A 26053-nucleotide genomic window follows, 5' to 3' on the forward strand; every position below is an offset into this window, starting at 1 on the left:
ATCTTTTAAGGGGGGGGGGGGGGGGGGGGGGAGGGGGAATACCTATCCTAGGTATTCCTTAAAGAGGTGGGGTTCAGGTGTCTCCGGAAGGTGGTGATTGACTCCGCTGTCCTGGCGTCGTGAGGGAGTTTGTTCCACCATTGGGGGGCCAGAGCAGCGAACAGTTTTGACTGGGCTGAGCGGGAACTGTACTTCCTCAGTGGTAGGGAGGCGAGCAGGCAGAGGTGGATGAACGCAGTGCCCTTGTTTGGGTGTAGGCGCCTGATCAGAGCCTGAAGGTACTGAGGTGCCGTTCCCCTCACAGCTCCGTAGGCAAGCACCATGGTCTTGTAGCGGATGCGAGCTTCAACTGGAAGCCAGTGGAGAGAGCGGAGGAGCGGGGTGACGTGAGAGAACTTGGGAAGGTTGAACACCAGACGGGCTGCGGCGTTCTGGATGAGTTGTAGGGGTTTAATCGCACAGGCAGGGAGCCCAGCCAACAGCGAGTTGCAGTAATCCAGACGGGAGATGCACAGTGCCTGGATTAGGACCTGCGCCGCTTCCTGTGTGAGGCAGGGTCGTACTCTGCGGATGTTGTAGAGCATGAACCTACAGGAACGGGCCACCGCCTTGATGTTAGTTGAGAACGACAGGGTGTTGTCCAGGATCACGCCAAGGTTCTTAGCACTCTGGGAGGAGGAACACATGGAGTTGTCAACCGTGATGGCGAGATCATGGAACGGGCAGTCCTTCCCCGGGAGGAAGAGCAGCTCCGTCTTGCCGAGGTTTCAGCTTGAGGTGGTGATCCGTCATCCACACTGATATGTCTGCCAGACATGCAGAGATGCGATTCGCCACCGGGTCATCAGAAGGGGAAAGGAGAAGATTAATTGTGTGTTGTCTGCATAGCAATGATAGGAGAAGAATGGTTAGGATAGAATATAATAGAATGGTTAGGATATAATATAAAGAATGGTTAGGATGAAATAGAATGGTTAGGATAGAATAGAATAGAATGGTTAGCATAGAATAGAATGGTTAGGATAGAATATAATGCTTAGGATAGAATAGAATCACTGCCGGGACATAAACCGACAATGTCCTAGTCATGAAATAATTATTTTGGATTGTTCGAAGTTGATTAGTATTGCTGTAAGCTTATGCTACTTTAATGTACTATCAGAGTCATGAAATGAATCAACTTTATGACCCTCAGTGAAATGCTTTTACTTATAGCCACTTAGCAAAGCAAGGGCCATGATGGTACAACTGTTATGAATTGCTACTTTACCACATGGTTCACCATTCTGGGGGCAGCCTCTATATGTGGTATCCTTAGGGTTCTGCCAAGTAGATTTATGTTCAAATAAAAACAGAGGTTTAGTGTTGTCCAAAGTGCACCTAACCGTTGCCTCTTTAAAAGCATGCACACACTTGAAAGCGCACACTCACACACACACACACACAAACACAGGTGAATTGATTGTTCACAAACAATAAATTCTGTTTTCTCACATACTCTGTGTCCTGCTCTCGCTCTCAATTCAGTTCAATTCAAGGGGCTTTATTGGCATGGGAAACATACAGTAACTACAGTAACATTTCAATAACTCCACAAATTTCTTGTTAACAAATTATAGTTTTGGCAAGTCGTTTAGGACATCTACTTTGTGCATGACACAAGTAATTTTTCCAACAATTGTTTAAAGAAAGATTATTGAAACTTATAACTCACTGTATCACAATTCCAGTGGGTCAGAAGTTTAACACTAAGTTGACTGTGCCTTTAATTAAACAGCTTGGAAAATTCCAGAACATGATGTCATGGCTTTAGCAGCTTCTGATAGGCWAATTTTCTTCATTTGAGTCAATTGGCAGTGTACCCGTGGATGTATTTCAAGGCCTACCTTCAATCTCAGTGCCTCACTGCTTGACCTCATGGGAAAATCAAAAACATCAGCCAAGACCTCAGAAAAAAAATTGTAGACCTCCACAAGTTTGGTTCATCCTTGGGAGCAATTTCCAAACGCCTGAAGGTACCACGTTCATCTGTACAAACAATAGTACCCAYGTATAAACACCATGYCACCACACAGTCGTCATACCGCTCAGAAAGGAGATGCATTCTGTCTCCTAGAGATGAACGTACTTTGGTGCGAAAAGTGCCAATTCAATCACAGAACAACAAGCAAAGGACTTTTGAAGATGCTGGTGGAAACAGGTAAAAAAAGTATCTATATCACAGTAAAACGAGTCCTATATCGACATAACCTGAAAGGGCCACTCAGCAAGAAGAAGCACTGCTCCAAAATGCCATTAAAAAAGCCCAGGACTACGGTTTCAACTGCAAACGGACAAAGATTTGTATTTTTGGAGAAATTGTCCTCTGGTCTGAATGAAACAAAATGGGAACTGTTGGGCCATTAATGACCGTCGTTATTTTGGAGGAAAAGTCGGATGCTTGCAAGCCGAAGCACACCATCCCAACCGTGAAGCACGGGGGTGGCAGCATCATGTTGTGGGGGTGCTTTCTGCAGGAGGGACTGGTGCACTCACAAAATAGATGGCATCATGAGGAAAGGAAAAATGATGTTGGATTATATTGACAGCAACATTTCAAGACAATCAGTCAGAAGTTAAAGCTTGTCGCAAATGGGCCTTCCAATGGACAATGACCGCCAGCATACTTCCAAGTTGTGGGCAATGGCTAAGGGACAACAAGTCCAAATAATGGAGGTGGCGCTCCAAAGCCCTGAATCAATCCTATAGAAATTCTGTAGGGGCAGAATTGAAAGGGGTTGTGCGAGCAGGAGGCCTGCAACCTGATTGCAGTTCACCAAGGCTTGTCAGGGAATGGGCAAAATGCCCTCAATTATTTGTGGGAAGCCTTGTGGGGCTACCGAGCATTTCCGAGTTAAACAATTTAAAGGCCATGTTCAAAATACTATTGAAGTGTATGTAACTTTGACCCTGGGAATGTGATGAAATAAATAAAAAGCTGAACAAAATCATTCTCTCTACTATATTCTGACATTTCACATTCTTAAATTAAAGTGGTGATCCTAACTGAAATTACAGACAGGGATTGTTCCTAGGATTAAATGTCAGGAATTGTGAAAAACTGAGTTTAAATGTATTTGGCTAAGGTGTATGTAAACTTCAAACTTCAACTGTATCTGTTGAAGAGGGTGGGGCTTAAGCTGCATCCCTGTCTCACCCCACGGCCCTGTGGGAAGAAATGTGTGTGTTTTTTGCCTATTTTAACCGCACACTTGTTTGTGTACATGGATTTTATAATGTCGTATGTTTTTCCCCCAACACCACTTTCCATCAATTTGTATAGCAGACCCTCATTCCAAATTGAGTCGAAGGCTTTTTTGAAATAAACAAAGCATGAGAAGACAATTATGGTGTGGAGGGTGAATACGTGGTCTGTCCGATAATTTGGTAAAAAGCCAATTTGACATTTGCTCAGTACATTGTTTTCACTGAGGAAATGTATGAGTCTGCTTTTAATGATAATGCAGAGGATTTCCCCAAGGTTGCTGTTGACGCATATCCCACYGTAGTTATTGGGGTTGAATTGTGGATTGGGGTGATCAGTCCTTGGTTCCAAATATTGGGGAAGATGCCAGAGCTAAGGATGATTTTAAAGAGTTTTAGTATAGCCAATTGGAATTTGTTGTCTGTATATTTGATCATTTCATTGAGGATTCCATCAACACCACAGGTATTTTTGGGTTGGAGGGTTTTTATTTTGTCCTGTAGTTCATTCAAGGTAATTGGAGAATCTGGTGGGTTCTGGTAGTCTTTAATAGTTGGTTCTAAGATTTGTATTTGATCATGTATAGGTTTTTGCTGTTGGTTCTTTGTTAATAAAGAGCCTAAAAGATTGGAGAAGTGGTTTACCCATACATCTCCATTTTGGATAGTTAATTCTTCGTGTTGTTATTTGTTTAGTGTTTTCCAATTTTCCCAGAAGTGGTTAGAGTCTATGGATTCTTCAATTACATTGAGCTGATTTCTGACGTGCTGTTCCTTCTTTTTCCGTAGTGTAGTTCTGTATTGTTTTAGTGATTCACCATAGTGAAGGCGTAGACTCAGGTTTTCCGGGTCTCTATGTTTTTGGTTGGACAGGTTTCTCAATTTCTTTCTTTGATTTTTGTATTCTTCATCAAACCATTTGTCGTTGTTGTTAATTTTTAGATTTGAAAGGGAAGCTGAGAGGTCAAATATACGGTTAATATTTTCTTCTGCCAAGTTTACACCTTCACTATTACAGTGGAACATTTTGTACAGGAAGTTGTCTAAAAGGGATTGAATTTGTTGTTGCCTAATTGTTTTTAGTTAGGTTTCCAAACTGCATTCCTTCCATCTATAGCATTTCTTAATATCTCAGTTCCTTTGGCTTTGATGCCTCATGATTGAGTATTGCTCTGTGGTCTAATAGGGGTGTCAGTGGGCTGACTGTGAACGCTCTGAGAGACTCTGGGTTGAGGTCAGTGATAAAGTAGTCTACTGTACTACTGCCAAGAGATGAGCTATAGGTGTACCTACCATAGGAGTCCCCTCGAAGCCTACCATTGACTATGTACATACCCAGCGTACAACAGAGCTGCAGGAGTTTTTGTTGGTTATGTTGTCATAGTTGTGCCTAGGCGGGCATATGGGGGAGGGAATGCTGTCACCTCCAGGCAGGTGTTTGTCCCCCTGTGTGCTGAGGGTGTCAGGTTCTTGTCCGGTTCTGGCATTTAGGTCGCCACAGACTAGTACATGTAATTAAAGTATGGGGATTCTAGTGGGGGATATAGGTAGCACACAGGAGGACATTTTTCTTAAGATAATTTCCTTTTGAATTTCTAGCCAAATGTAAAATGTTCCTGTTTTGATTAATTTAATGGAGTGAGTTAGGTCTGTTCTATACCAAATTAGCATACCCCCTTAGTCCCTTCCCTGTTTTACACCTGGTAGTTTGGTGGATGGGACTACCAGCTCTCTGTAACCTAGAGGGCAACCAGTGGGTCCGTCTCCTCTATACCAGGCTTCTTGTAGGATGACAATGTCTCACATTCTCTCTCTGTGTAGTGAAAGGGCCAGGTTCAGCTCAGTTATTCCCTGTAGAGCAAGATAATGTGAATGCCAATTTAGTGACACAGAAAATACTAGGTTCGCAGATACCAGTCTTAGTCAATAAGTTTACAGAGTTTACATTTCTGGGTTGCGTTAGACAGTCAGTGTTCACATTATATTGTTCTGCTCAGAATTCAAAGAACAAGAACCTGGAATATAGTGATCACTTTATTGATGATTGATTAATGCTTGTCAGTCTTATTTGTCAGTCATCACATTCTGATCCGAACTTGATTACCACCAGCTCAGATGAAGTCTTTGTTTTATGCTAATGTCATTTAGATGGGCCACAGGGAGATAGAGAGAGAAACTCGAGGGAGATTGTAAAAGTTGACTCACTCTGATATCAATGCACCGGAAATGTTTCTTTATGAAGCTGTGACACTAAAGATAACAGATGGGGTTCAGGCTTGACAAAGGAGGAGATTGAAGCCTTTATTTCTTTATTCATGCACTGCCTATCTGAGACATAAGCCCTGAGTGTTTTGCTCATTTAAATGGGTGATATTGAAGGGAACTGACAAAGGGGTTTCCTGGTCAAATGTGTCTAGATTTACAACGTGAAACCAGGCACTCACTTTACACTCCACACCCTTTCAAACTGAAAAGGGAACTCTTCAGAAAGGAACACATTCATCTTGAACTCATTGTTTTCATCCGCCATTGAGAAGCCAGCTGGTAGCACAGCAAACAGACAGGCTAGCTAGGCTACCTGCGTGGTAAACATGGGAGAGGGAGTTGTAAAATAAGTTTCTTTTCCCCCTTCCCTCCCGGAGCAGCAGCCGCTTGTTCCGTAAGAAGTATCCCCAGGAAGGACAGGAGAAGTCCAACAGCATCATCAATATTCTCTGCACTGTCACTCCAAGGAAGGTATGGAACGCTGGAAAACTCTCTCCCTCCCTCTTCCCCCCTTTCTCCGTCCGTCTCTCTCACTCTCKCTCTTCCATTCTCTCTCTCTAACCATGATAAAAGACATAGACATATTTCATGAACACACACAAATATTTTATGACAAATTCTCTCATTTCAACCATGTCATACAAACACACGTACTATGTTGATACATGTATGCATAATCTTGGAAGCAATTTTTTTTTTTTATCTTACAGGGACAACTGAATAACCTTTTTTCTAAGAATTCAGCCACAATTTAAGTTAGTTTATTTAACTAGGCAAGTCAGTTAAAAACAAATTCTTATTTTCGATGACGGCCTAGGAATACTGGGTTAACTGTCTTGTTCAGGGGCAGAACGACAGATTTTTACCTTGTCAGCTCGGGGATTTGATCTTGCAACCTTCCGGTTACTAGTCCAACGCTCTAACCACTAGGCTTCCTGCCGCCCCAGGTTTGTTGTGCACAATGGGTTAATATTCACTAATGTGATTGGTTGCTTGCAGGAGATGACCCATAAGGATCTGCAGAAGATCGAGAACATTAAGTGGGAACCTCCGTTCCCTTACGACCCAGCCAATGGATGGAAGAAAAGCAGCATCAATGTCAAAAATTATGGCAGGATGGTCCACAGCTCTAAAGTCCGCTTCCGCTTTCTCCACTGCAAGGTGAGAAACAACTAACACACACACACACACACACACACACACACACGTCCTCTGACGGAACTGTAACACCTCAAGTCACTTCAGATAACTGACTAATTAAATGATGAAACAACAATAAAGCACAATAAACATATACCTCCACACAGTCATTGTGGTTAATGAGGTCTTTAAACAAGCCTCCACCCCACAGTGAAACAGTGTGTTAGTCACCCCCGACGGGAGGCAAACCAAACAAACAGGTGGAGGGGACAGGATGTAGTCCTAGCTCTGCGGGTTTGTGAAACGGTTAGCTAATGCTTAACTAACGCTGACGTGGTGGCCAAGGGGGATGAATAAAACGAGGGTTCAGCATAGGGGACCGCAGGCCGCGTTTAAACACGCTGGGCACTGAAGGAATTGGTAAACAACTCCCTGAGACAACCTCAGAGCTGATCTAAGAACAGGTATACAGGAAAATACCGGCACCCAACCGTGGGAATCGCTATCTGTCACAGATGCAATCACACTGTCAAAGAGAGTGAGAGAGCGAAAGAGACAGAGAGCGACAAAAAAGGAGTGAAAGAATGGAGTGTCATAGGGGAAAGAACACATTGTTTGGTAAATCAATACAGCGCAGAGAGTAAATCAAGGAGGAAGTATTGCTTCACTGTTTTTGAACCTGAAAAAAGTACAGGGCTAGTCTTGTCAAATGGCAGGAAGTGATTGTAAATCACAAGTGGCTCTTTGAGAAATCCCATAAATCCTCAGAATACCACAAGTCCTCCTAATACAACAAGTCCTTATGATCAAAATCCAGTACAACACTTCCTACAGATGTAAAATTAATCAAAAAGGGAATTGGGTGCCATTTGGGACGTTCATAATGTCATGATGAATCAATTTCCAAATCATTATTTGGTAACACTGCGTCATATTGCCAATCCTTTAGTCTTTCTCTGATATTCTATGTTTCCCCTAATGACCACCATAATAGACAGATAGAGGCATATCACCTCCTGGCACGCACGCACGCACGCACGCACGCACGCACGCACGCACGCACGCACGCACGCACGCACGCACGCACGCACGCACGCACACACACACACACACACACACACACACACACAACACACACACACACACACACACACACACAGAGACACAGAGACACAGAGACACAGACAGACACACACTCTGTCTCTTGCACTCTCTCCTCAGGATGTGCATGATTGCTACCTGGACCTCTTCCAGACACACCTTCATTTTGTCTCCAACAACACCACTGGACTCACCTACCAGGTGAGGCTTTCCAACTGTTCTTCAAAGTCTGCCATTATGTTATTTATGGAGATTGTACTCAAATGTTGTAAATGAATGAGTAATGATTCACAAATTGATCACAAATGACAAATGGAGAGGAAATGTTTACTATGACACAGTAGTCTCAGTGCACTGATTGTAAAATAGCTCGGTATTATAAGAGCCTCTGCTAAATGACTCAAATGTAATGTCGTTTTCAATCTCGTGTCTCGTGATTACGTGTCCCTTGCGAACGGTTTTTGTATTGGTAAACATGGTGTGTATGATTGTCTCCTTAACCTGTCTAGTAAAGTATGAACAGTCATCAAGCAGTGTCTATATCGTGTTTGTCGATATCGTGTTTGTACTAGACTCAGTGACAGGGTGGGGGGCTGCTGGAGCATTACTGGATATTAGACATTATGACGACAAATGTAAGGCCTCAGACAATCATACATGCAACCTGGCTGGCCTTAGTTCCACACCAATTAATAATCATATTTGCCTAAGTTCCAAAACTGAAACTGAAAAACGAGTACATTTGATGGTCATAAAATTCAGAAGCTATTTTTAATACATTTTCTTGGTCCTAGAGTCATGAAATGTTCAGAGTCCATAAAGGGGAGTGACTGCTTTCAATGAATGTAAAACTATAACATTTGTCAACAATTTAGTTATGAGGTATTATCCATGCTTGAAAAACAGTGAAACGCATCCTTGTTTTAAAGTATATTTCTATGGTCACGACAATGAAACTGTAAGGTTAAATGGAATGATTGAATGACTAAGATTTGACTTGTGTTTTGTGCGTGCAGGGGACTCTTCCTCTGAAAGAGCTCACCATCTGCAATCTGCAGCAGAACTGTAACCACAGCCAACTCCAGGAATTTGCCTTCCAGATCAACGGTTAGTTGGCCTTTTACTTGAAAGGGAAAAACAAAATTGACTCCTTGTGGTAGTGGTGGCATTCATAAATAGCAGAGCATGGAGCGCTGAGATGTTGAAATCACTTGTTTCATGTTTTCTATTGACTATAGCCAATCTGTGTTGAGTTGGCATTGGACCGCCGTGTGTTTATAGTTGTTTATGATTCACAGGCTAACTAATCTAGTTCAGGAATTTGTAGAAGCAACTTTGCATTAAGTAGTGACTAAATGCCCCTCTTCTTTCAACCAATCTCAAAGCTACTTGAGATGTGTGCAAAATAACTTGACTGTCACTTACATCTTGTATTGCTGTCAAAAACTCAAAACGAAGCGCACTGTTCTCAAGTTTCGTTTCTTTCTCAGCAAAGACAGACAGAGCCCATATTCACGTTCACAATCCTAAACTGCAACCACACACTATTTTCAAATGGTGGTGTTTCCTATATTCCGACATTCCGGTGACTCAAAAGTGCTGTGACCTCTTTCACCTCCACACAACCCCAAGACTAACTAGAGTCGCCTCTCTCAGCCCTCAGTCAGGGGGCCAAGCCGCTCTTGAAGGCCCCTCTTGTTGTGCGACAGGTGCTCCTGAACTCGCTCAGCTGTCGAGGCTGAACCCGCTCTAAGCCCTATCAAGACATTTAATCTATTGCACATTCCAGGAGCATCCTACTTAATGCCTGCTAGTTTTGCCCCTTAGAATCTGGGCTCATATCCACAAAGTATCTCAGAGTAGGAGTGCTTATAGATATTAATGAATAAGATGATATGGACAGATCCTAGATCAGCACTCCTACTCTGAGAGGCTTTGTGGATATGGTTGCTGATCTCTAAATGTTCCTGTACTTCAATATCAACTTGACTGCATCTTTGATAATGATGATAGGAAGTAGTTGCAAAATGAATTTGAGCATGGTTGACGGATTTGTGCCTTAGCCAGCTTCTCTGTCGTCTATTCTATGGCATGACAATTATTGTCAGAGGGGTCTGTTAAAGCACAGACATACCTGGCAACCGGGCTAGAATTGGAATGTATTTAGGATTTAAATGTGTTTGATGAGGGGATCTTGGGCATTTCTCTGCATTCAAGATGACACACATTGTGATTAAAAGTCATTGACACGTAAAGTCCGCTCAAGTCACAGAGAATTCTTTATCATTCACATAATTATTTTGAAACGGAAGAGATCTCCACTGTCAAACGTTTTCTTTGCTACCCATGGCCAAAACATACGTCACATTCATAGATATTTGCCGGAGAAAACTGATTTAATAAACTATTGTATTTCAGATGTTTTCTCTGTTCTGGGAGAGCCTTTATTTACCTGCAGGGAGGCTGTAATAGACTTCACTGGAAACACACGTAGAATAACATGACAAAATATTGTGCACAGCGATAACTCTGACTAAAAATCTTTCTCATTGRTACACTGCTGAATCAGCTTCACTGTAAACTGACCAGGAGTTGACTTAGAATGACATACTAGGAACACGCAAGGTCCCGAAAACTGCCCTGGAAAATCTCGGAAAGTTCATGCAAAGGTTAAGTTAGTGTCATGTTGCGCAACATTTTTTCATAACATTTTTGTAATTATATTCTGATAGAGATATATATGAAATGAGAGGAGGATGAGACAGATGAGAGGGTATCACAGCCAGGAAAAGAGTAGCGGAGGGGGAAGAAAGTGGGAGCCGCACACCCCCGCCTCTAGGAGGAATGGCCTCAGAAGTCCAGACTCACACTCCCATTCGTCAGTTAAGGTGCACAGGTCAGAACAATAGGCCTCGGCTCCTGAAATATTTAACAACCCGACAAGCCTTAGTTGGGTTTTAACTTTGGCTGTCCTCACGTGAACCATGTGAAAATGCCTCCTTCAAGGGAGTGTGATGATCAAGGTCTAAAATGAAGGCTGGAACAAGGAGAAAGAAAATCAACTAACGAGAGCAGCATGGCCACCGATTAGAGAAGCAGTCAGCTGGCAAGGCAAGCATTCCGGACAATGACAAAGGCGTGGGGCTGGAATGAAAGAGGCTGTTATCTGTAGTATGTGTAGTAGGGCTGATAAAGGGAGATTCCAGCTCACCTCAAGTCCTGTAGGCTACATTCCTGTTGGGAAGGAAGGCAGTCCAGAGGGAGGTGGGTTTGCTTGAGCTGTTATGAGGCCAAAGAGAGCAAGCGTTTCAGAGGAGAAGGGCTGATTTAGGATCAGTTTGGCCTTTTAGATCACAACGGATAAGATGACATGGACATGGGGACCTGATCCTAGATCAGCAGTGCTTCTCCGACACATTCTATGAATACCGGCCCAGGTTGCAAGCTCTCTCCTGTAGTAGTTAAGTTATACCTAATTCACACATGATTTACTGTATGTTTCTTGTAAAAAAAAAATTGGGGTATTGTTTGTATGACCCCCTTTCAAACAGTCCTCTTTTTACCACATTCTTGCCGGCGTAAGCCTTTTATATATTCTGTGCGCATGCCGACACTGTAGACGAGTGGGAGTAGGGGTGTGCCGATGTGGATGGGCCTATTTTAATAAACCCATTAAATATACACCATTACAAAGAAATCCAATATTAATTTGTTTAGACAGGTCCATATGAGACATTAAGACTAATACAATTTATTTTCAAAAGAAAAGCATATTTTGCGTTACTGGTCTGTGCAGCCTATAGGCTACATGGCTATGCAGTGGTGTAAAGTACAGTAAAGTCAAATACTTTAACGTTTTTTGGGGGTATCTGTACGCTACTATTTKTATTTTTGGCAACTTTTACTTTTACTCCACTACATTCCTAAAGAAAATATTGTAAGTTTTACTCCATACAGTTTCATTGACACCCAAAAAGTACTCGTTACATTTTGAATGCTTAACAGGACAGGAAAATGGTCCAATTCATGCACTTATCAAGAGAACATCCCAGACAAGACATTCTTACATAATTGCGCATGGGCTCATCTGAAAAGAGAGGCTATGTGTAGCTCAAGATGCTCATTCACATTAACCCATCGTTCAGTGGCTAAATATTAGGCCTAATACTGCAGTAAATGAATCACCACCAGCCAATGTGATCACACCATCGTGCGCTCTCTTCTTTCAAACAGTTATTTTGGTTGAAGACAGATAAACTACAAATGGCTAGTAGTTAGAAACGTATGCATGTTAACCCATCATTTATTAGCTAAATATCAGTGGCCTTTAAATATTTACCTGTCAAAGTCAAGATAAAATATGAAATGGCAGTGTGCGTTCCCCCAGGCCAAATGCCAAGGCATTTCTGTGACAATAGACAAGAACAGCTCAAGGACAGAACTACATACATTTAAATGGAGAGAATAAATACATTAAAATAATTTCTGTGAAGCTGTGTCTGTAAAAAGTTGGCGGCATGCTAGAGTTGGTGTGTTTTTGTCTTAGTTTGAAAGGGATATCGGGCTACAGGGTATCTTCTGTGGAAGTTTGACAGAACGTGTAATTAACATGACGGAGAGCTCTACCTATCTACAGTATTTTCACAATAGTTTCTTTGTGAAATAGTGGTAAAACCTAAAGTCTGATTTACTAGCGATGACAAGCTTCCAGTTGCATAATGTACAGCCTTCTATTTGTAAATGGATAGGGTAGGGCTTTAGCAGGACGCGCTAGTGGCCATCTCCTCTCTGACCTCATGACCTTTGACCCCTGCAGGTGTCAGCCTGAACCCCATCATCGTCTATTGCTCCAACCAGGAGGAGATGGACATGTGGTTCGGCCTGCTCAAAGAACACATCGAGATCAACGGGGGCACCCCCATCGCACCTATCGAGACCTACACCAGGGTTAAGGTAAGGAAATAATACTATGTTTCATTGATATGGCAGTGCAGATGATGGAAATGGAGGCCAGTTAAAGAGGCCAGTTAAGGAGGCCCAAGTAGYAGCTACACCCTGGGTTGATCCTGAGGGTAAAACAGCAATCAATCAACAGGATGTGTTGAGTCATGTAGGTCACGGCTGTCTCTTCCTGAGGGCATGATCCATTCCCAGGGAGCGGTCATGACTGTGGCCGCACCACAACCACATCGCTAGACTCACATCTGCACTGGGTCAAAGTATGGTTACACCAACAGGTGTGGAAAAGGCTGATCACACACATTCAATAGTGGACGAAATATAGGGCATCTACACAAGCAGGTTTGACCAACGGTATATCCCAATGCATATGTTCTGAAAGCAAAGAAGAAAAGCATTCATGCAACATTCTTCCTGTGTCACTTCCAATAGTGACAGCTAGTGTAGGAACAATTGTTGTTTCGTTATACAGTATTCTCGCCCAGGAAGTATGATAGTATGTAAGTATGATTGCGTCGCTATCAGAGAATGAAAAGCCCCGTCATTATAGCAATAATAGCTCATACTGTGGAGAAGTTCTGTATGTGTTTAATGTTTATTTCTCATAACTGGTGGGGTGAGGTAGATTATTTTCATGCCTCGCTAATGTAAACATGTCTACCTGTTTCCTGCAGAATGTAAAGGAGAATACGGAGGGGAGAGAGGAGCTGAGGAACTCAATCAGTAAAGACCCCATCTATGAGTGGGAGGGTTCTCAGCGTGAGAGTCTGGGGCCCATCATTTTCGTGTCCAAAGTCAGTCTGCAGCACCTCCCCTGCCAGGTACAACACCCACCTCCGCTCACCTTTCTGTGGCTTATGATGTGCCTATGGCACACTGTAACCTGTCACTGAACCATTATAACCTGACAGTGAAACATTATAACCTGACAGTGAAACATTATAACCTGACACTAAAACATTATAACCTGACAGTGAAACAGTGAAACATTTAATAACCTGACACTAAAACATTATAACCTGGCAGTGAAACATTATAACCTGACAGTGAAACATTATAACCTGAACATTGAAACATTATAACCTGTCAGTGAAACATTATAACCTGACACTAAAACATCTATAACCTGACAGTAAACATTATAACTTACAGTGAAACATTAGAACCTGACAGTGAAACATTAGAACTTGTCAGTGAAAGATATGTCACTTTTTATATTAAAATATCACTCAAACGAAGAAGCCTGGTGTATACAGTCCGCATTGCGCATAAATAATTACACATTTTAAGAAAGATGAATAAAATAGTTTATTCATGGTCTTGACTGTTGCTATCTTGTTTTGTGAAACCAGACAATTTATGGAATTGTCCATTAGACAGTTATGACTCCAACCTGTAATCAGTCAGATAGCGGGGATCTGAGAATGAGGAGTAAACGTAACATTATCATCAATATAACATCTACCTTAGAGCCCACTGACTCTCTCTCTCTCTCTCTCTCTCGCTTTCTCTCTCTCTCCTCACACACACACACACACACACACACACACACACACACACACACACACACACACACACACACACACACACACACACACACACACACCACACACACACACACACACACACACACACCACACACACACACACACACACACACCACACACACACACACACACACCACACACACACGTACTCTTTCGCATATTCACCATGACCTCACCACAACGTAAGGAGTGAGCATTGTTGTCTGCTGGGACCTCTATACCTTGAGGGAGTGTATGGCAGAAACACTAGTCTACTGCAGTTACCACAACACTTACTCCCTGGGTCTCATACACTCCGACAAGACGTGACGTTACTCTGCTAACCGAGCGAGAAAGTAACCAAGGAAATACATGATGCTGACTAGGCTTAATCCTATAAAACAGCAACGCTCATGTAGCCGGCGGGTGAATCTGCCAATTAACATTTGATGGGAACTGGCCTGATGGAAATCTTTCGAAGGGAGATTGAAGGGCTTGTAAACTGGGTGTGTGAGAGGCAGTTGCTTAGCTCACGCAGCAACTTGACTCACCTCACAGCTGGAATGTCAGCTGTCTGCCAGACACGCCCTCGGCAGGCGGAGGAAACACGCTCACGGGCATGCAAGTGCGTGCGCACCACACAAACACACACGCACACACACACACACACAGGGTTGGGTAGGTTACTTTCTATATGTAATCCATTATTTACTAGTTACCTGTCCACAATTGTAATCAGTAATGTAACTTTTTGATTTCCCAAACTCAGTAACTTAATCGGATTATTTTCTGTTACTTTTAGATTACTTTCCCCTTAAGAGTCATTAGAAGAAGAGAAAAATAATGTAGCATATTACTTGTGGGTTGGTTATGTAGGCTTACTACAGATAATAATACAATTAGGCAATTTCTTTACATTAAAAACCAAAGTCTGTCAGATTTCCAGTCATTCCATTTCATTTATACCCCTTGATCTTTAAGATATTGAAATATAGATAGCCAAATTGTTTCCCGGAGCATAATCCAAAAATGAAGGATTTATTAGTCTAACTCTGTTGTTTATTCATTATGATTTGTTGTCATGGAGGACTGATTGGGCTCATTGCTTCAAAACATGGTTGAAAAATAAATGCTGCTGTCTTGGAATGGCTTTTTTGAGAACTACCGAAAACTGTTATTGCATGTGGAAAAAAACAACACACACAAACACACACACACACCACAACACACACACACACACACACACACACACACACCCACACACACACACGTACACACACAACCACACACACACACACACAACACACACACACACACACACACACACACACACACACAAACACACAACACCACCACACACACCCACACACACACACACACACACACACACACACACACACACACACCACACACGGTCAGGGAGATAACAGCCCACTTACACTGAAAAACAATATAAACGCAACATGTAAAGTGTTGGTGCCATGTTTCATGAGCTGAAATAAAAGATCCCAGAAATGTTCCAGATGCACAAAAAGCTTATRTCTCTCAAATGTTCTGCACACATTTGTTTARATCCCTGTTAGTGAGCAAATTTGATTTGTCACATGCGTCGAATACCTTACTATGTTTAGACCTTACTATGAAATGCTTACTTACAGGCCCTTAACCAACAATGCAGTTTTAAGAAAAATAAGAGTTAAGAAAATATTTACTAAATAAACTAAAGTAAAAAATAAAAGAGCAACAATATAATAACAATAACGAGGCTATATACAGGGTGTACCGGTACCGAGTCAATGTGCGGGGGTACAGGTTGGTTGAGGTAAAGTGACTATGCAAAGATAATAGATAATAAACAGTGAGTAGCAGTAGCGTAAAAAAAAAGTGTGTGGGGTCAATGCAAATAGTCTGGGTGGCCATTTGATTAGCTGATCAGCAGTCTTATGGCTTGGGGGTAGAAACTGTTAAGAAGCCTTTTGGACCTAGACTTGACGCTCTGGTACTGCTTGCCATGTGGTAGCAGAGAGAACAGTCTATGACTAGGGTGGCTGGAGTCTTTGGCAATTTTTAAGACCTGACGCCGCCTGGTACAGAGGTCCTGGATGTCATCAAGCTTGGCCCCAGTGATGTACTGGGTCATATGCACTACCCTCCGTAGAGCCTTGCGGTCGGAGGCCGAGCAGTTGCCCTATCAGGCGGTGATACAACCAGTCAGGATGCTCTCGATAGTGCAGCTGTAGAACACCTGACAGGTGTGGCATATCAAGAAGCTGATGATTATCAAGCTGATTAAACAGCATGATTATTACACATTACACAGAGAAGTATTTCTGTCTGTAATAAAGCCCTTTTGTGGGGAAAAACTCATTCTGATTGGCTGGGCCTGGCTCCCCAGTGGCTGGGCCTGGCTTCCAAATGAGTGGGCATATATCCTTCAAGGCCCACCCATGGCTGCACCCCTGCCCAGTCATGTAAAATCCATAGATTAGGGCCTAATGAATTTATTTCAATTGACTGATTTCCTTATATGAACTGTAAGTCAGTCAAATATTTGAAATTGTTGCATGTTGTGTTTCTATTTTTGTTCAGTAGATTTCAATGTCAGTACCTTCTATATTTGACACAGAAAGCCCAGTAGAACTATTAACTGATTGCATCTGATGTGAAAACACACGGCACTTCAATTAGTTAATCTTACACTGAGCGCAAGATACATTGACAGGATATAGACATTTTAATGAATTAGCTAATGCAGTGAGAGTTGATTGTTTCTATTGTGTCCAATACAGGAGCAGAGTGACAGACTACTGGTGATGTACCCAGCCACTCTGATCATCCTATCAGAAGAGAGCCACGGACTTTACTACAAGGTACCTTTAATTCGTCCCATTGAACCATACAGATGTAGGATCTTAATTTGAGCCATTTTTCTACAGCAGGAAAATAATCCTGCCGCAATTGGAAATGTGAATTATTATGTGGATTATAATTAATGGACGTTTTTTGTAGGGTTTGATATATTTTTCGTTAGGGCAAATCAAGTCTGACGTTTTAAATGGAAATGACAAACTAGAAGCCTTTTAAAACCTCAAATACACTACAAGTTTTCACTTCCTGCTGTGCAGAAATATTCTCAGCAACAAAAGAGTGATACAATTAAGATAATACATCTGTAGATGTAGACTCTTAGCTAGCCTGGTCTCAGATCTGTTTGTGCTATCAAGTCAAATCCTTGTCATGCCAAAAAGTGGCAAGGAATTGGCATGATAGCACAAACAGACTGGCATTCAGGCTAACTCTTATGTACATTATGTACTATACATAATGTACTCACCCCAAGAGCTTATATACAGTAAGTGACTCATATCCTTGATTATGCTCAAGGACCTTATTTGTCATGTTTGCAGTGCCTTCCCTCTGATCTGTCTTTGAATCAGAAGTGTGTGAAATGGTATGTGTGTGTGTGTGTGTGTGTGTGTGTGTGTGTGTGTGTGTGTGTGTGTGTGTGCTGTGTGTGTGTGTGTGTGTGTGTGTGTGTGTGTGTATATGATTGCAGGGGAAACTTCCACTTAACATGGTCACTGTGACCACACCCTGCCAGGACGTCAAGCCCAACACCTTCATGATTGAAGGTAAATTGACCACTATCTCACACTTATTGTGCAAGCCTCCCCTCAAATACAACACATGTATATGACACAGGTCTGTTATGACGTATAGATTTGAATGAAGACGGGTGTTTTGTTGACATTTCCAAATGTCAACAAAACAAGAAACGCTTTTATGCGCAAATATTGATATAACGACTATCATATCGAAGTAAACTTGGAGTCACACGATGACATGCTGTGTGGTCCTCCTACTACGAAAGGCATGCAGTTTATTAGGCTACATATGAAATAATAATGATGGATTTATCAGGGTGGTGAAAGTGCAAGGTGATGAGCTTGATGCTCCTTTCTAATTAATATCGAGGGACTTATTCTGGTGACATGATCATCGTCTTCTGTTTGACAAATACAAATAATCTCGCTCTTTTGTCCATAATAATCTCATCATGTAGGCTATATGTGCGCTCTAGCCAATGTCGCGCTGTTAGCTAGAGCCACATGTCAATACCAGATTGGGCACACTTGCTATATCTCAAAAGACACTGAACATTGCCTCATGCACATTCAATGAGTGACCTTACCCATTGTTTTGCCCTGCTSTCACAGGCAAGATGATAAACCCTATTGTGGTGTCCTGTTTGGATAAGAGGGAGTTCTATGACTGGATCCAGCACTTCAAAGCCTTCGATGTCCCTGTGGTCAGCCCCCCATCCCCCGTTTATGACATAATCTACACCCCCACAGCGAAACAGGTGAGACATTAGATTAGAACAACAAGGCCCTTCCGAGTTTTAACTGTGTCCATTCCATTGTTGTCAGTTCTTAACATGTTGTGTTGTATTTTTCACACTAGGCTCCAGAGGTTGATAGGTGGAGTTGGAACAGCCGGAGCCAGAGCCGGAGTGAGTCTCTGAGGCTGGGGCAGTCCGCTGGGAGTGAGTCTCTGAGGCTGGGGCAGTCCGCTGGGAGTGAGTCTCTGAGGCTGGGGCAGTCCGCTGGGAGTGAGTCTCTGAGGCTGGGGCAGTCCGCTGGGAGTGAGTCTCTGAGGCTGGGGCAGTCCGCTGGGAGTAAGTCTCTGAGGCTGGGGAAGTCCCACAGTGCACGGGGGTCTGGTTCCGGGTCCCACCACCTCCAGTTCCCCCCTAGACATGCGGACAACCCTCTGTCCCCAGGGTACACAGAACCCCTATGTGTAAGTTTGCACTTGAATACTTTCTACCAGGCTTAGATCAAATACATATGTCAAACACATTCAAATGACAAAATAAGCGAAATTAAGCACATGTCAAAGTATTTGAAATGTTTTTGAGCCAGTTCTGCTTTCTACAAAGAAATTAGGGGGAAATGGAATGTGTGCTACTTCCATGTGAACTAGGCCACTCAAAGCGAATTTATTTTCCTTTACACTACGATGTTGGGCGTTGTACTCTGCCCTGTGATGGTAATTTTTATGTAGCCGGTATATATAGTATCTGATATCCATACCATTAAAGCGCTTGTTTGTTTTGGTGGAGTTGAGCTCAGCATTTTCCAAATGTGAATTATTAACAGAGGTTTAGACTGTGCCTCTCCTGGTACAACCCAAGCCGATGCTGAAGTCCTTAAACCTCTCGAAGACGAGATGATTTGTTGTGTTTTCCTCCTCTGAAATAACACCATTAAGATAACTTTGACCATGAGAAATGAGGGGCCCTTACACGCTGCCTCAGCAATCAATAGGTTACCTGATAACGGAGAGTGGACAGACCCCTCAAATTGAGTTGAGACACTAAAAACAATTACAGTCAAACATGGTACAGGAGTCATCTATAATACATTGCATCATCTATGCACATATATGCATAAACAACAAACAAAGTACAGTCGATAAAAGGACAATTAGGTACTTATAAAGAAATGTCTCCATTGGAGGACAAGGTGGCAGGCTTTGACGCAGGCATTTACATTATTGTTACCTGATAAGATTTCACATAATTAATTATTTTCATTTAGACTGTTAACATTTTCATTTTGGCTGGAGAGCTGAAGAAAAATATAATTCCTAATGTTGTTGTATAACACACAGTAAAGCAAGGCATGAGCTTTAGTTCCAATGTAACCATCATTACAAAAACGACATACATGTTTATCTACAACCTGTTCTCAGAGAATTTCTTATTATTCTGTATGTGAATCTGATACACTCCATTTAGTATGATATGTTTCGTATGTTATGTATTAATTTGTGGATGTCCATCACCCATTTCGTATGATATGTTACGAATTACAAATCATATAATATTTTACTAATTTGAGAAAACATACAATACGTTATGAATTTGCTAAATGTATGATATGTTACGAATTCTAGCTAGGTAGCTAGATGGCTAACGTTAGCTAGATGGCTAACGTTAGCTAGTTGGCTAACATTAGCTAGGCTAGGGATTAGGGTTAGGGTTAAGGTTAAGGTTAGGGTTAAGTTTAGGAGTTATGTTAAAAGGTTTAGGGAAAGAGTTAGCTAAAATGGTTGTGGTTAGAGGAAGGGTTAGCTAACATGCTAAGTAGTTGCAAAGTAGCTCAAATGTAGTAAGTACTTGAAATGTTGCTAATTAGTTAAAATGCTAACGTTTTCGATGATGGAATTCGAACTCGAACTCGAATTCGAATTCGAACTCGCAACCTTTAGGTTGCTAGACATTCGCTAACATGCAAAGTAGCTAAAAAGTAGTAAGTACTTGAAAAGTTGCTAATTAGCTAAAATGCTAAAGTTGTTCGTGATGAGATTTGAAACCTTTGGGTTGCTAGACATTCACGTTATACTCCCACCCATCCACCCGGACCAACGACCCTACTTTACTTTTGCCTTAAGTAACCATCTGTCCTATGTAACCATGCCAAACTTAACATATCATACCAATTTGGGTTTCCAGGAGTTACATTTACTATGTTACGTCAAGTCTATTAGACCAGGCTGTTATCTAGGGGAGTGTTTTTGTATCTACCAGTCTCAATAGAGAGAGGGGCCACTCCACATCTACATTTTGCAAAAGAGCTTCGATTTTGCTTGGTTAAAACTTTCCGTATATAGGGTTCAGTCCCAAAAGTGCGTTTAAAAAGGCAGTAGTTGCGCAGTTTGTTACTTTCACGTTTATTTATCAGTTGGTACCACTTTAGTTCATTGCTCTCTAAAAGTGCTGATTCAAAAGCATTACGGTCATTTCTAGAATACACTCCATCTGTATCAGTGAGCTGAGTCATATGTATGGACTGTGTGTGTGTGTGTGTGTGTGTGTGTGTGTGTGTGTGTGTGTGTGTGTGTGTTGTGTGTGTGTGTGTGTGTGTGTGTGTGTGTGTGTGTGTGTGTGTGTGTTGTGTGTGTGTGTGTGTGTGTGTGTGTGTGTGTGTGTGTGTGTGTGTGTGTGTGTGTGTGTGTGTGTGTGTGTGTGTGTGTGTGTGTGTGTGTGTGTGTGGCGTGCGTTGCGCGTGCGTTGTGTGTGTGTGGCCTACTCCAAGCTACTGAATCTGCACCTCACCACATACAATTAAGATGATTGAAACCTTCAACTTTCCTTGCTTAGATTTTGGCAACAGATAACATAAGCTAGACTTATTCATATAAAGCAGGAATCCAACCTAAGTTTTCAGGGCGGGTAGGAACAAAAGCATCATATCAGGTTTGCCAGATTCCAAGTTTCTTTGAATAGCACACTTTGGTACGGTTTCCCAGATCTCTATTAAGCCTACTCCTTGACTCAAAAGTTTGCTGAATGGAAAAAGGATTGAGTAGTAGTATCAGTGTTCATTCGCATCACCCTAGCTTGTTGCAATGTCACCGAGCATACTTGACCTTTGCCCTCTGTCTCTGTGTGTCCTTACAGTACATCTCCAGTCGTCCCTCCTCCACTGAGACGGCTCGGCTGGGCAGCCACAGTAACAGCGTTTCGTCCCACGCTGCCAGGTCCGAGCGTGACCCCCGACCTTTGTCACAGCGCTGCTCCTACCTCCCCCATGAGGGGCCGGTGGTGCTGTCCCCCGTGTACAACACCCCCTACTCAGGCCTGCACCGTGACCCCGCCAGCACCCCGCAATGCCTGGAGAAAGCCACCCTCGTCAAGGTACTAACTTCAGCCTGGCGGCTAACTTGATTATCTTTGCATTTGGCATTTTAGTCATTTAGCAGACCCTCTTATCCAGAGCAATTTACAAAAGCAATTAGGATTAAGTGCCTTGCTCAAGGGCACATGGACAGATTTTTCACCTAGTCGGTACATCATGGGTACTAGAACTAAAATAGACTAGTACCACAAAGCAACAGGTCTGTGAGTTAAAGAAGTATATGGTAGTACCTCTTCAGCTTAATTCAGACAATGTGGCTTCAGGGAGATATTACATCATAAGTGCTGGACATGAAACAACTTACCGTAACCTTCCGCTGTCAGGGGGTTCAAATTTAAGAGACTGAAGACAGATTAGTGTAGCAGGCTAGTGGCATACACTCCCCACACACATACAGATGTGACGCTAGTAGACTACACCCCTACTACCTCACCCCTTTTCCTTTTGCCCCTCTGTAGAGCATGTGTGAGATTAGACCCATCTCTCCGCTTGGTAACCCTACCCCAAATCCCAGCGCTAAGTGCGGATTAAATTATTAGCTTCTGCTAGCCTAGGAGCGTGAGAGAGCGAGAAAAGATAATGGCCATTCACCCACTGTGCTGCAAGGAACAGCTGACTGACTGAGGCTTGGAAGAATAATGATAACCCCTGGAAATCCTTGTGTGATTAGTCCAACAGCTGGAGCACCCCTCAGACGTCCCCGAAGTACGCATCGCTCTCCACCCCCCAGCGACACTCAGACATGTGCGCCCCCCGGCAGCCCCTGTCGCCCCTGTACGATGAGCCCTGCACCCCTGACACCTACACCCAGGAGGAGGAGAGCTGGCCCAGGCAGCAGCCAACGGTAAGCCGACCCCGATACTGAATCCATGTGTCTCAGTTTACACCACAACCGCACTCCCCACCAACTCTCACACACATACTGTACACGCACATATCACATATGCACACATGAACTGTACAACAAAAGTACACACATACACACAATCAGGTACATGTGCATATAGACGCAGGCACATGCATGCACGCATACAGGAAACGTTTGACCAGGGGGTGACTGATGCAGGCAATGGACAGAGTCTAAGAGCTGCATGCTGCTGATGACTAATTGATTTGAGAGATGAAATTCCTTGTCACTAGCAACGTCCTGTCCGTATGCATGACCTGTATTTTAGAGAAATATGATTTAATCGATTGAATTGAAGTTTTCTGGCTAGGTTTGTCTAGATTTTAGACACCATATTGACACATGGGGGTGCTTAAGGTTCTCGTCAGTGGCTTTATATACAAGACTGTCATTGGACAGGCACTTCAATTCCAATTACTACGACTACAAATTTGACCTGCTGGCTTTTTAACGCTTGCACCCTCTGATTCTCAGCAACAATGTTGGCGAGGACCACCACAGAAGCAGCAGGACCCTCATCTCCTACCCTCCTCCTTCCAGCTGCGCACCCCTCCCCTGGGCAAGCGTTGCAGGAGGAGCCTGGTGCTCTGCCAAGGCCAGGGGCTGGAGATGGAGGGCCCTCAGGGGCCAGCAGACCAGAGAACTGAAGCTGTCCCCAGACTAAGGCTGCTGCCTGCACCCAAAGCAGTGCAAGAGGAGGTGGGAAACGGACACTCAATGGCTCATATTCACATAGCATGAATGGTGATCCTTTATCAGAACTCAGTGCTTTATTGTTATGGGTCAATACGTCTTACAGATGTAGGATCTTAATTTGATCACTCTTTTGTTGCTGAGAAATGCAAACTTGTAGTGTATTCAAGGTTTAAAAAGGCTTCTGAAATTTGTCATTTCCACTTTAAAATGTCAGACTTGATTTGCCCTAACGAAAAATATATAAAATCCTACAAAACATGTCCAGTAATTAAACCAACATAATAATTCACATGTTTTCCTGCTGTAGTAAACTGGCTCAAATTAAGCGCTTGAGCCGACATCTGCAGCCCTTACCTTGACTGCAGTCTCCGCAAACGCAGGAGCATTGCCTTTAAAAGGCGCATTGTCGACAGTGCTGTAAGACTTGAATCCTGGCCATAGTTAATGCATTATGGCTCAATCATATTTCTTTCGAATACTTTTGAATAATCTCCATTTGTACTCTATAATAATCATCTCTAAAGTACTATTTGTTGTTCTTGTACATGTGAAACAATTTTCTATCCTCTCATCTTTTGACAGAGGCTCTTCCCATCGATGGCTGCTATGAACACCCCACAGATGCTGTATGGTTACTCACCAGGTAAGAATGTCAAGCATGCTCATGTAAACCAACATCACAATGCAACAACATTGGTTACCTTTAACCTACTACATACTTAGCATTTCTGTCATGCACACCATTTCAAACCTGTCTAATACATTGTCACGTCGTCATTCACACACTACAATCCCACTAAAAGCAAAGCCTGCCTTAGTTGGTAATCTACTTCAAAAACCTCAATGACACAGAGTTCTGTTCATAGGGGAGAAAAAGGGCACATTTGCACATGCAGTATAGTATAATATACCATATAAAACATTGGAGTATTGGACTGGGTGTGTCACTGTCAACATGCAGTTTGAAAAAAAAGTGCAGGAAATGCGCAGATGTGCCAATGAAATGGAGCTTAGGCCAGCTTTAAATACCATGTGTTCAGGTGTCTCATGGGGGGAAAGCCCAGTGTAAGAGAACACTGTTCCAGACAGGGTTACTGCTAGCCATGACTGACAGCTCACAACTAGGCTAGGACCGCTCGCTCTCGCTCATATCTATGTCTCCTTTGATCTCATATAAAAACAGGATGGGATTTAAAGAGGTTATCTCGGTATCTCCAAATATAAACCCACTGTAAAATTGGCTATAACTCAGGGCATTATCAGGTGATCACTTCAAGTTATATGTCTTTGCACAATTCCGAGGACAAAACAGAGGACAAACCGTGGGTGCTGTTAGGTATGCAACAGGACGGGTTTTACAGTACAGCAACACTGTGTGTAGCTGTTCACACACACCATGAGAGAGTGACGGTATGCATTGGACCTGATCCAAAACAATCTGGGCCAGGTCTTGTATTCTTCTTCTTCTGCTCTTTGAAAACTAAAAGCCTGGGAAACGCGTCTCTCTCGCCTCCACAGATCACAACTCATACCTTGAACCATCCGAGCCAGATGACCAGGAAATGGACTATGACAACATTTGGGAGTACGACTGCAATACCGAGAGAATTCAACCCATGTCTGGAATTTTGCCACACCGGACGGGATTAGACATTGGGGCGAGAGGCCTTGGTGCCATGGCAAACAACCAGCAGAGATGGTTATAAAAACAAACAATGGGCCGGCACTCGTCTGGACCCAAGCTCACTACTGCATATCATGGTTGTGCCCCAAATGGCACCCTATTCCTGATATAGTGTGCTCTGTTTCAAGGTAGTTCACTATATAGGGAATAGGGTGTGAATAAAGTATTTGTTAGATAGTCAAAAGAATGCTTTAAGTGGCCATAAGATAAGAGGAACTTCTTAGTATTAATGCTGCACTACTGTGTACTGTATGTAAATGCAGATAAACATGATTCAGCAAAAACACTTTCCCACACAACAGAGGTAGGAAACTGAGCCTACCTCTGTTAACGTAGCATTAATGAAAGTGCAAAATGTACATAGTTTCTATCCCTGAGCGCTTGAACATGTTTGTTTTTTTACTACTATCAATGCACTGCATTTGGCTTCATTTGAATTTTGAGAGTTTTTTTGTATTATTTATGGGCATTTTCTTTAACGCCGTCCTGTTTAAATGCTTTTATATTGTGTAAACTTTTTGATTCATATGTTATATCATTATTATATTTTTGCATCATAGACAACATGTCTTTGGTTGTAAGCTGTAAAAAGCATTCCAGCAAACTTAAAAATAGCAACACATCAGTATAATTTATTTAATGTTCTGAAATAACAAGGCAAACATTGATGGCTTGGATGGACTTCCTCCATTGTGTTACTGCTGCAAAATGTTGCTTGTCTTTGTGGCTTGTTTCTCATACTTTTAGGTGTTTATTTAAGTTTTTAATATAAACTAGTATTGATATTATTTGCATTATTATACTGTGATTATTTTGATGGATGTTT

General features: G+C 42.5%; 1 protein-coding gene across 1 annotated transcript in view; it reads left to right on the forward strand.

Moving 5' to 3' along the window:
* LOC111966414 (pleckstrin homology domain-containing family N member 1) overlaps positions 1 to 26015 on the forward strand; it is a 27871-nt gene extending 1856 nt beyond the window's left edge. The window contains 15 exon segments of the mRNA XM_023991022.2: positions 5889 to 5979; positions 6508 to 6669; positions 7870 to 7950; positions 8766 to 8856; positions 12566 to 12702; positions 13383 to 13529; positions 17024 to 17104; positions 17791 to 17866; positions 18452 to 18597; positions 18699 to 19037; positions 21703 to 21939; positions 22611 to 22784; positions 23322 to 23546; positions 24126 to 24186; positions 25062 to 26015. Of these exon segments, the coding sequence (XP_023846790.2) occupies positions 5889 to 5979; positions 6508 to 6669; positions 7870 to 7950; positions 8766 to 8856; positions 12566 to 12702; positions 13383 to 13529; positions 17024 to 17104; positions 17791 to 17866; positions 18452 to 18597; positions 18699 to 19037; positions 21703 to 21939; positions 22611 to 22784; positions 23322 to 23546; positions 24126 to 24186; positions 25062 to 25249 (2236 nt within the window). The 3' untranslated portion in view covers positions 25250 to 26015.
* The last annotated feature ends 38 nt before the right edge of the window (positions 26016 to 26053 follow it).

The sequence above is a fragment of the Salvelinus sp. IW2-2015 genome, linkage group LG7, assembly GCF_002910315.2.
Source record: "Salvelinus sp. IW2-2015 linkage group LG7, ASM291031v2, whole genome shotgun sequence".
Classification (NCBI taxonomy): domain Eukaryota; kingdom Metazoa; phylum Chordata; class Actinopteri; order Salmoniformes; family Salmonidae; genus Salvelinus; species Salvelinus sp. IW2-2015.